Source organism: Telopea speciosissima, chromosome 7 (genome assembly GCF_018873765.1).
Source record: "Telopea speciosissima isolate NSW1024214 ecotype Mountain lineage chromosome 7, Tspe_v1, whole genome shotgun sequence".
Lineage (NCBI taxonomy): Eukaryota > Viridiplantae > Streptophyta > Magnoliopsida > Proteales > Proteaceae > Telopea > Telopea speciosissima.
The window spans coordinates 53,554,215-53,566,068 of NC_057922.1; the positions used below are offsets into that span (position 1 = coordinate 53,554,215).

General features: G+C 39.2%; 2 protein-coding genes across 6 annotated transcripts in view; one reads left to right on the forward strand and one right to left on the reverse strand.

Moving 5' to 3' along the window:
• Positions 1–2,686: 2,686 nt before the first annotated feature.
• Positions 2,687–3,249, forward strand: LOC122669053 (60S ribosomal protein L29-1-like). The gene is made up of 2 exons (XM_043865687.1): positions 2,687–2,846; positions 2,971–3,249. The coding sequence occupies exons 1-2, from the start codon at positions 2,745–2,747 to the stop codon at positions 3,055–3,057; spliced, it is 189 nt and encodes a 62-aa protein (XP_043721622.1). The 5' UTR covers positions 2,687–2,744; the 3' UTR covers positions 3,058–3,249.
• A 3,174-nt stretch (positions 3,250–6,423) lies between these two features.
• Positions 6,424–11,854, reverse strand: part of LOC122669049 (dihydrolipoyl dehydrogenase 2, chloroplastic-like) — a 41,354-nt gene continuing 35,923 nt past the window's right edge. For all 5 annotated transcript variants that reach the window (XM_043865677.1, XM_043865679.1, XM_043865680.1 and 2 more), the window contains 8 exons: positions 11,522–11,584; positions 11,356–11,430; positions 11,196–11,274; positions 10,994–11,094; positions 9,015–9,128; positions 8,660–8,773; positions 7,421–7,492; positions 6,424–6,869 (listed from right to left, as the gene is read on the reverse strand). In XM_043865677.1, the coding sequence (XP_043721612.1) occupies positions 6,825–6,869; positions 7,421–7,492; positions 8,660–8,773; positions 9,015–9,128; positions 10,994–11,094; positions 11,196–11,274; positions 11,356–11,430; positions 11,522–11,584 (663 nt within the window). In that variant the 3' untranslated portion in view covers positions 6,424–6,824. The remainder of the gene's footprint in view (positions 6,870–7,420; positions 7,493–8,659; positions 8,774–9,014; positions 9,129–10,993; positions 11,095–11,195; positions 11,275–11,355; positions 11,431–11,521; positions 11,585–11,854) is intronic.

Consider the following 11,854-nt stretch of genomic DNA (forward strand, 5'->3'; position numbering starts at 1 on the left):
GAAAAGAATCTTTTTAAAATACATTCTAAACCCATAGTCTATAATGAGAATGCATACTAAACACAACTATAGTTGCAGCGCGCTCACCACCTTCATCTTCTTCTCAGTATATATGGAGCATATTCTCTATTTGTCCTACTGTTTGGCTATTGCCATTAACTCCAAACAAACCCTATTGACCTTGTCTCGACCCATGAAGTGTTTGACGATTCTGCCCTCAAATAGGAATCATAATCTGATTGGTGGCAAAATTGGCTGATCTGATTGGAATCAACTGGTCCTCGATCCCAATTCCAATTTATCGGAACGTCAGATTAAAATTGATGGCATCCGATTCCCCGCCAATTTTGATCTCGATTCTAAACTTTTTTTTGGGTAAAAGATTCTTTTTTTTTTTTGGGGGGGTAGAAAGGAGGCTATTCATTCATGCCCGCTCAATGCCAAGAAAAGGAAACCAAGATACATAAAACAGATAGAGAGCATGATAAATACAAGGTATGGATATACTGTATCCAAAACCAAGGAGTACAAGTAGACCCGGTCTCACATGACATTGACTGGGTCATCCAGGCTAAGGGATGGGACAGAACCTCTTCTCTAGAGAAAAAGCTGTTGGCATAGCTAAAATCAAGCACATGCATAGACGTACCAAAAGATGGAGCCCTAAACATGCCGAAAAGATCAACACCAACTTGTCCACACTTGTCGACACGCTGCCACAACCTACTTTCAAATAGACTTGTCGGTTCGGCAGAGGGCTGTTGGATCGACAAGTGGAGCTGTGAGCGACAGTAAGAAGATCACCAAAAAGGCTGCCACAACCTACTTTCGAACAGAACTGCAAGGAACTGCTGGATCGGCGAGTGAAATTTCGTTTGGTGACAAGAGAGGGATGGTCGACAAGTGGAGCTGCGAGCAACAGCAAGAAGACCACCAAAAAGGCTGCCACAACCTACTTTCGAATAGAACTGCAAGGAACTGCTAGATCGGCGAGTGAAATTTCATTTGGTGACAGGAGAGGGATGGTGAAGATTGAATGGCGGTTGGAGCCTTGATAACTGCGGTGTAGGCACATAAGTCGATATCACCTGCAAACACAAAAACAAAGAAAAAAGAAATACCTCCCTTGTTTGGAAACCCTTTGGCGTTTTCCATAGAGAGCCCCGAAATTGAAACCCAAAGTTGAAGCATAGACACCGATTGGTTGTCGACGATAGGTAAACACCATAACTAATCGTAGAGTTGAAGCTCATGCAAGGGGCAAAATGGATCGGGCAGAACAAGAAGCTTCACGGGAGGGAGAAGGGAAGGGGAAGGGGGAGGGCAATGATCCATGACAAGGAGGATGCTTTCCAAGGCATGGTCGTCGTCATCATCGGCATCGTTGGCATCATCATCGATGACGGTGCCGAGGATCATGGTGGAAGGTGCAGAGGAGGAAGGAGGAGAATGGATTACATGCACAAATGGCGGAGATGACACACGCACTAAGGCAAAGATGAAACACGCACAACGGCGGACAAAACTACACGTACAAATGGAGGAAAACTAGGAATCCGTCTAGCAATTGCCTTGTAGAATTAGAACAAGATGTCCAAGGTATCCTTGGCGAACCGAAGCACTCGATCACACAAAGCACTCACCAACGGATCAGGATCGTCTCCAGGGAACCCAACGCCCAGGGTGATGCCAGGGGGCATCCAGCGGTTGAGCTATGCTGCACACATCTCGACGTACACCTAGGGATATGTGCGGCATAGCCCAACGGCTCACAGCACCCTAGGCGTGTTGGGCTCCCTGGAGACGAGCTAAATTCCGATTATGCCGCTGACACTTTCACTACTGTACCATTTGAGAGAGCAAGCGAGCAAGAGAGCGACAGCTTCAACGACATTTACAGCTCGTTTACCAATTAGAGCCAAACTTATGAATGTTGGCATCAAATGAGAGAGAGGGTACTAGAAGTTTGTAACCCTTTATGATTATTGCACATACGATAAAGAGAATCTTAAGTTTTATATTCATAATTTTATTAGGGAAAAAAGAAGTTGTCAGGTTGTAGCGTATGCTAGCACCTCTCTATGCCTATCTCTCTCCTACCTCCTATAAAATGACATATCTACCCCCTATTGAGGGGAGGAATGAGATAGACACAAGAAGACAATGGCATACACTACGTAGCTGGACATGGAACTCGATCCATTTTATTATTAGCAACTCTTATGGATTAGTTAGTATATAGTATATACAAAGAATTTTGCAGTAATTAATTATTCTTTTGTACAATTTTAATCATCATGTGTATCTATTAAATCTATCTGAGTATTATAACCCAACCCAAAGGCCAAGCCCTAATGCAACACCCTCCAACTCAATAAAAATAGGGAAGCGGTAAGCCTATGCAGAGTGGGCCCATTTATGAATCCTTGAGTCCATGACCATGAGTTTCGCTGTCCTAAGGCCCAAGCCCAGGCCCAATTCAAAGGGTTTTGATATTGAAAGGGTATTTTTGTCATTTAACATAGTGTTCGAAATAGGGTTTGAAGCGGCTCTATAAATTTTATAACGCTACAGTGATTTTTCTTCTTCTGCGCCATACAGGGCAAAACCCTAGCTCGTAAGTCTAATCCTTCTGGAAGAGATCTTAGGTACTCTCTCTCAAACGATCTCGTTCTATCCCCAATTTCTATTCTCTCGATTTGTTTGGGTAAAAGTTTACCATTTTCGTTTTGTATTACAGAGAAATGGCGAAGTCGAAGAACCACACTGCGCATAACCAGTCACACAAGGCTCACAAGAATGGAATTAAGAAGCCCAAGAGGCACAGACACACATCCACCAAAGGGGTATGGTGTAGGCTTGGTTGTTTTGAAGCTGTATTTAAAGTTTTTCACGATCTTCATTAAGACATGAACTCCTATGTGATCATTCCATTTATTTGCCTTATTTATTGTTAATTGTTGTGTTTAGATGGATCCCAAGTTCTTGAGGAACCAGAGGTATGCTAGGAAGCACAACAACAATACCGGTGGATCGGGGACAGAGGAGGAAGAGTAAACAATGGAACACTATGAAACTACGAGGGGTTTTTTAGTTGTAGCTTATGAAGAATGGTTTATTTTTGAAACAACATGTAATGAATGCTAGACTAGTTCTTCGTTTGTTGTTGAGAACATTTTCCTGCTTGCAGGAAGTGGTGATATTCTTTATAGTTATATTTTTGGGTGATTAATGGTTTCAATTGTCTGAGCCTATTCCTTTCTGTGAAAGATTTATGTATGTTTTTGCTGTGATACTGATTATCTTACACTTATCCTACACATAAACCGGAAATTATTGGGAAATTTGCTCAGATTTCTTTTGTATTTGATTTGTAGCTGCTGTGAATCTATGATGTACAGTGTCTGTAAATGTTAATCTCCAAGTGAGACTCTACCACCATGACCACTTCAGTGAGAGTGCATCAAACAGTTTGTGCTCGGCGCCCAGGGCCTACTTTCTGGTGGTTTGAGCTATTAGGTAGCTTCTTGTGTTTTTTTTTTTTTATATGTTGAGGGCCACAGCTGCTATAGCTTAGGAATTTTGATTGGCTTTCAGTATTTGTATGAATTGTCTGAAATTCAAGCTCGTGAAGCTAATGGCTCGAATGGATCTACCTCAATTTTTTCCCCCCTAGTTCTGGTTGAAGAGAATTGGTGGGGTTAAGCTATCAGACACTGGGTTATGCATCCCTGCTATGTACTCCTAATTTGCACATTCTGTGGTACTGTTTAGAGCAGCAGATGTTGAGTGCATTTTGTTCTCAAGGGAGCACTTCAATTTTACAGTTCTGTGAGGTTCTTTCTAATTTTCTTCCTGTATTCATGATGTACATGTACCAGCAATCCAGTGATTACTGCATAAGATTGCTGAATTTGCTTCTGTCTACTGCAAATCTCTTTTTTTTTTCCCTAAATATTTCTTTGTTCATGGATGGTGTTGTGGAGCTTATGTTGAGGGTTCATGATGGAGACTGAGTTCAGCAGGACTGACTGAATGCATCATTTTCTTGAGTTATTGTAAAGGGTTTTCTGACAATGAGTTTAGCTTTTATTGTTACTTGAATCATGGTTTTGAGGATAAGATTTCCAGGTCACAAAAATTATTGTTCTGGTGGCTCTGAGGAAGTTAGAACTTGTTCTAAACAGTTTGCTTTTGTGGTAGGTGTGTGGAACCTCTGGTATTTAGATTGATTGATGAATTTTTGCATACGATAGTATCTTTGTCTATTCTGTCTTGAGCAGGGTTTTAAAAAATCGAATCTGCTTAGCCCCATATTCTGAATTAATTCTAATCAGATTTGGATTGGGATCAATTGGACCTGATTCATAGGCCGATTCCAGCTTTTAAAACCCTGCTCTTAAGTTCACTGTTCAAAAATAGATCTGAATCGTCCTTGACTGATACCAAATCTGGAATGTTCTTGAGAGGTCGATTCTAGGGTTTTTGGGACCAGATAGCTGGGTTGAGGGGCTGATTTTAGTTTTTTGGGGATCGATTCCATCCAATTGGATTTTAAGATTCTGAGTTTAAAATCCTTTGCTTAATCATTTCACATTGAAATTGATGTATGATTGGAAGGTTCTTGGTTAATCAATGAGGTGCATTTGTTTTACCTGTTTAATAACGACTGAGATGCATGTCTGCTTGATGAGCCAGCCTATATACATGAGGTGCATTTGTTTTACATGTTCTTGGTTCCTGAACGCTTGTGTTTGGATGTTGGAGTAGGCTGGCTCATGAAGTACCAGGAAATAATATGAGAAACTTGGTGTAATTTCCTAGTGAACGATGAAACCTGTGGGGTGAACGGATGGGAAACTTTGATCCACGGTTGTCTTCTTCGTTACTTTATATTTGTCGACTTAAATATCTTAAAACAATAGTCCAGTTTTTTTTGTAGAACGGTAGGAATGGTGATTTCCCTTTAAATTTATTTATAATGTTTTGCAATACAGACTACAGAGAGCGTTGGTCCTGTGAGTGCATGGGGGCATCAAATGCGGATGCAGTCATTTTGCTTCATGTGTTTGGACGCACACTCCTGGACACAGTTCTATTTCCCATTTCACAAACTCCCTTCCTGCATTGTTACCTATTTCAAAGTGATTATCTGAATAGGTTAGATTAGTTTAGACAGTTTAGATCTGGCTAAGAATTGATATATTCCATGTCAGGCTTTCCTTTGAGAATTGGTCCGAGCCAAATTGGAAAGAATCAGGGTGGGCCAATTCGTGAAACCCTATGTCTGAATGACACATGTATAGATGTTTTTAAAACATGTGCTTTTCTTTATTGTTCATAGTAAAAATAGAATTTCGTAATAGAATATTAAAAAAAGGTAAGAAAATGCTAACTAGTTGTGTAGCCCCTGCACCAATATGGTAGCAAATGAAAGTATGTATAGACGCATTGGTTTGTGTTTAAGCATAGATTAATGTGTTTTTTTTTCCCCCAAAAATATATAAAAATGGTTTTCCATAAACGTCATTTTCAAGAGTTGTCATTGTTTTGTATTTTCTTTCAAGTACACATGTAATATAATAAAAAAAAAATCTTATTTTCGTCAACAATAACGAGAACATATCAATTGAACTCAGACCTCTCCCATTTGCGAGGGAATTGTAGTGGATTACGTAGGTAGCTTTAAAGGGAAAAGTGAATGCGACAAGATAAGCAAGCTCACCTTTTGTGCATTAATTTACCACATCCGGAGAGAACACAACCTTACAAGATAGAAGAATAAATTCAAAAGAATTGTTTGGATTTGGGAAGCCATTTCCTTCCAGATCAGATCTATATTGAGTCTCTCTTTTGGTCCTTGGGTGGATTCTCCTAAGAATCGTCATATTGCTACTTCTTGGAACTTTCCCATCCCTCCTTAAAGGGGTAAGGTTTTGATGTTTTCCTCTCTTTTGTTTTCCCATTTTTGTTTTCCCCTTTTGAGGCATTCTTTTGCCTTTTTTCCTTCCTTCCGATCGTTTATTTGATAGAAACTTAAGTGGGACGAGAGATTTAGGGTGAAAAAATGCTGATGTGATACTTTAAATCCCATTTCAACCTAGAGTAGTGAACTCAAGAAACAACATAAAATGTTGTCTGCTCACATGACACTTAAAAATCCTATCCCCATGCAATGACACTTGAATATATGAACTGCACGACTTTGGTTACTGTTCATGAGAAAAGTAAAAATCTTATCCCTATTCTCCAACCCACTATACAGTGAGACCCAGTCCCACAACATTCCCAACCCCATCCTCCCCGTCAAACATACCACCCCTTCTTGTTTTCTCCTTTTGGGGTATTTTGGTTTTTTTGGTTTCATTAAATATAAATTTTATTCACCGGGAAAAAAAAAAACAAAGAAGATATCCACGTGTCTAATAAATCTTATTTCAGCAAAAATATTCTCAATATTTTACATAAAATTAGAGCAATTTGTAAATGACTAAATGGACCAAGTTTCGGAGGGAGTGCCATTTTACTTCCAGGCGAGCCCGTTACCTTATTTTTTTAAGGTCAACTGATGCTAAATGGACCAACTAATACTAAGTGACTTGCATAAGAATTTGATTGCAAAACTACATAAATAATTAACCAGCCGTGAAAGGCGCTCAAATACAAATGACACCTGCAAATTTGGGGTCTGATTCTTCTTGAAATACTGAACAGAGGTGCCAACCATTCCATTATGTGGCATTTGGGCTGATCTATTATGAGACGTGCAGCTTCCAGAGACACCCTAACAGGTAACATGATCAAAATCCTCAGTGTGGAGAAGCTTATACTGCAACTGGTTCTCTGATTGGACTAGAAACACTAGAGACCTACCACAGAGAAACAGAAATTGGAAAAAGGGGGAAGGAGAAACGAATTTCATTTTCAATCTATATAATCTAATATCCAATTACAAGCGCAAAGGAATGTAGACATTATTTCTCCAGAAGAATTATCATGTTGAGTAATACAATGTTGATTTTACTGAAAACTCAGGCGGGAGGGACAACTTCGATGCCTTCCTTTAGCCGCCCAGCAGAACAAGTGCCCCTTCGGATCATCAGTTCAATGTTGAACGATGAGGAAAGAAAGGAGTTGATCTCCAAAATGGGAGAAACGAGGAAAAGTATTTATTTTGGTATATGGGGGGTGTGGGCTATGTATGTAGAAAGGGATCAGTCTCTATCCATCCATCCGGATTTTTTTTTCTTTGATGGATTACTTAGCCTCATACTGGGTGGTTGGGACCATTGTCAAAACAGTACTAGAAATTTTCCCTACCAAATCAGACATTTCTTACCATATAGACTAACATCTATTTCAGTTTGAGATTTAACAGTAGACTGACATCTGCTGTCAACAGAAGGAATCAGAAGCATACCTTAGCTGATTTAAAGAGCTCATCAAGCACTTCTGACAAAGTCGGATGTGCATGAACAGCAAGTCTTATATCCTGCACAGTGCCAGAGATGCCAACCATAAGAAATTGGTACATTATAATACGGCAATGTTTAAAGTTGAACGGAAGACCAAAAATTAATTCTTATAAGTTGGAAAACATTTTATACTGTAAAACAGGTCCACATAGTACAAGGTCTCAAATAATCAACGTTTTATGCTGATTATGTTGGATCAAATACCGATCAAAACTGGTCCTATCCGACAGATGACTGCACCATAAGCCAGACCCTATGGCTCCTCAGCAGTCTAAACCATACATTCCTCCACCCCTGATGGTGCAAATCCCTTCTCCACTAGTCAAGTCCTCATCACTCCAGTTATCCCTTCTGTGTATTCGGCTCCTGCACCCGTCCCTGGTGTGTATTCGCTCCCCCAGTATCTGCATGTGTGTGCATGGTTTGAATTTGATTCACTGCTGCTTCAATTTTTTGGCTTTATCCACAACATTGTCGATCTTTACCACCTTGTAAAGCCACTTGGATATGCAAGTGGTTACTTGCAGACTGAAGCGAAGAGGATCCAGAATGAAGAGAGAGAGGGGGAGGCCTTACCAGAGTCAACGGATACCCGGGGAGAGCACTGCCGTGGAGACCGATGATGGGTAACTAGTTACCAGTGACACGGTTTTCACACGACAGAGCGATGGACAGAATTAGGGAGGAAGAGTAACAGTCGACTTTTCGATGGAAATTGGGGTTTCAAAACCCTAAAAATGCATAAACAGTTCCACTGCTGCCAATGGTGCAACCATTCATCCCTTTGAAGCTACCAGTAGCTGTGAAAGCTAGATTGATCAACTTCTTCCTTCATCCTCGTCCACCCATGGTGCTCTACCGGGGAGATTTGCAACAGTGGTGGGTGGTAGAGCTGAAGACATGGAGAGGGAGGAGGGAATGCCGGGGAAATTATTATTATTATTATTTCTCTCATCACTTTTTCCCTGATCCAGATTTTCAGATTGTTGTATTGGAATCAGGCGATTCCATCTGATTCATCGGATTGGAAATGGCGGAGACCAATTCCTTCCCTGTTTCCGGTTACTTAAAACCATGCAAGTAGCAGTTCACTGGGATGGCATAAAGATAATTCAACATGAAGGCCTTGCAAAACCTTCAGTGCAATGTGCTTCATTTTTGTCATTCAAGGGCAAAAAAATTACCTGAATACGCGTGCCCAAGGCTATTGCATTGGATGCTTCATGGATGAGGTCTGCAGCATGCAACCCAAAAATATGAACTCCCAGAATCTCTCCATTGTCAGGCCTGTATATCAACTGTTTGAAGATGCAGAGAGAATTTAGAATAAATGGTAAAATTCTCTTAAAACAATAATTTAAATCAACAGAAGATATATGGTTTAAAACCTGGAGAGTTTGTACTAGTCATGTAAATCCTAGTATGTGTCACAGCTTTCAACTAACTTTAGAAGCAACCACTGGTTAATCCTGTGATACTACTTCTGCTCATTTGCAATGTATAGGAAAAATAATCATTTACATAAATAAATAAAATTACCTTAGCCAGCCCCTCTCCTTCATTTTCTGCTAGGGCCTTTGTGTTAGCCTTAAAGCTAGTCTTGGCAACACTTACTTCAAATCCTTCCTTTTCACCTTTCTCCCTTGCTTGAGGCTGCAAATGTTTAGATTTTTGTGCAGTCAAAAACTGGAAAATCAAAGAAATGCTCCACAAGATCCCATAACAAAATTGAAATTTAGAAGAAAAAGGAGCGGGAAAAAAAAGATATTGAAATATATCCTACATTTTCTACCTAATACAGCTTGCAGCCTTTGGATGGTCTTTGTTCGAATGTCTAAAGTTTTCTAAGTTTTAAAAAGAATGCTGAAGCAAGAATTTGGTGAAAGGAGAATCTATAACATCTGAAGATTATGTGGAGTTATAAATGCCTTTTATTATTTTTTTTTTTTTTTTTTTTTTTAAAATGTCTTTTCTACATGTATATTCTGGGGATAATCTCTTTCCCCTTCATAAATTTTTTATTGTCTACAAAATTATACATTCCACATCATGATATCATCATTTAGTGCAGTGGGTGGAGGGGGAGGGGGGGGGGGGGGGGGGGAAGAATATGGATGATACTATCACATAACTTCACCAATACAATATTACAGAATTACTACCGAAACTGAATAAGCCTTCAAATGTTCCTGATCCCCTATTTCACTATTTGCATGCAAGTTTTCTGAAAATTTTTGTTAATTTAATTGAATGTCTCTTCAAAATAATATTAATAATAATAATAAATAAATTGGAATTGCGAAAGCAGATAACATGTCAGGCTACAAATCTTGTGTCAAGACTATTATAGGGGCTAGTAGTTTTTACAAATCCATAGGGCATGCTTGAACTATACTCAACTGGCTGGAACTCTTGATAACGTCATTACAGAAGTCAAAAGTTATTTCTTTCCTTGATGCTTTGATTTGAAGATAACCATCCTGTTTACTTACTAACTTACCCTTTATGTATATATATTAGCTTAAGTATCCGTTTGCCGGGACTGAACCTGGACCAGTCTTGCAATCCATGGCTATGCTTGACAGTTGACACACACAAACAACAGTATGAAATTGAGTTACAGCACAGATTTTTTTAATTTTTGTACTATATGAACTCAACAAATATCCAGTATTATCAAGCGCTTCATGCACAAGCCATCAAATATGTAAGCCTCAACCTCCTAACTGTTAGAAATGTGACACAACACAACACCCTGTGATATAGCTACACTTGATGTTCCTCTTTCTTTTAACAATTAATAGTTGAACATTTTCTATCCATTGAAGACCATTAGTTTACATTCACACGCAAGCTCATCAAGTTTGAAGGTACTGCGTGTAGATCTTAATTGTCTTCATAGAGACATTTGTCTTTTCATACGCCACATCACTAGAAACCAAGTAGTGACACAGCAGTTGGACATGACATCTATTTCATGGAAAATGGGAAATTCCAGATTCAAGTCAAGGATGATTGGACAAGTAACTTTCGGCAGGCCAATCCCAAAGTTGAATTCTAAATAAACCGGAAAGAACACATCCAAGTTGGAGTTCATATTGATGATTATAATAGATATATGACACTGAGAAAACCATAGTAATTGACATATGTGGATCTTTGCAGAATTTTGACAGCAAACTGTGCATATAGATGTAATGCACCAACAGCATGTTGTGTGTTGACAGCACATATATTACCAAGCAATGCATCTCTATTACTTCTGAGATGTACTTGTTGTGATAAACCCAATAAAGGAGGTGTTGGACATCAATCATCAGTTTGTCAGCAAGCACTGAAAAATATATATCCAAGACCTCAAGCATAGGCTGACCACAAGGCTTCAGATAAGGCCTAGTGAGTTGTATATCCATGATAAATAAGAAAACACAGGTAATCTTTCATGGCATGAAGACAGGTCGCAAATATATAGACAGTGCATAATAACACAACATTGAGTTCAAAGGAATAGAACCTACCTCTGTCAAACCAACCATACTAATTTCAGGATGAGTGAAGCAGGCTGCCGGGATGCTCAAATGGTTTAGCACATGATCCTTCCCACCGACTTGTTCAACAACTACATAATAGGTAATTGAATAGGTGAATTGATAAATAATTAGTGCAAGTATTGTTTGAGTGAGAGGAAGCAGAAGACAAGAAGACAAAAAAGGTTTATACCAGATATCCCTTGTGCGCTTGCAGCATGAGCAAGCATCATTTTCCCATTTGCATCACCAATGCAATATACATGTGGAACCTGATTAAACAAAACCTCATGTTAGTTACAACAGGCAGTATTTCAATGAAAATTTGTTAACAAAGGAAATTCATATCAGACCAGATTGCCATTCTTGTCAATTACTCGCATGCGCTCATCAACAGGAACAAAACCACGTTGCGTTTCTACATTAATCTGCAACCAAGATTTCAAACCAACTCAATTCTCTAATTGCAAAGTGATCTTCTTTAGCATTTCTAGTTCATAAGATCATTAACATACTTACATTTTCCAAACCAAGTCCTTTTGTGAACGGAGCCCTTCCAGTTGCAATAAGTGCAGCATCCACCTACAGTGATATGTAGTACATTATACACAGTTGTTGGGAATTCTACAGCAGCACTAAACACCACTGAAGCATTAGGATTTTATTTTTCCTGGGAGCAGAGAGGGTGATTTCATGAATTATAGATGTTTAAATAAATGGGTACACTTCTGCAGGTAGTGGACACCACATGCCAACAGAAAGCCAATGATTTTTATTTGAAAAGGTGGCCTAACTGCCAGAGCAAGGCAAACACCTCATGAACAAAGCAATGTCACACAATGTTTTCTACTT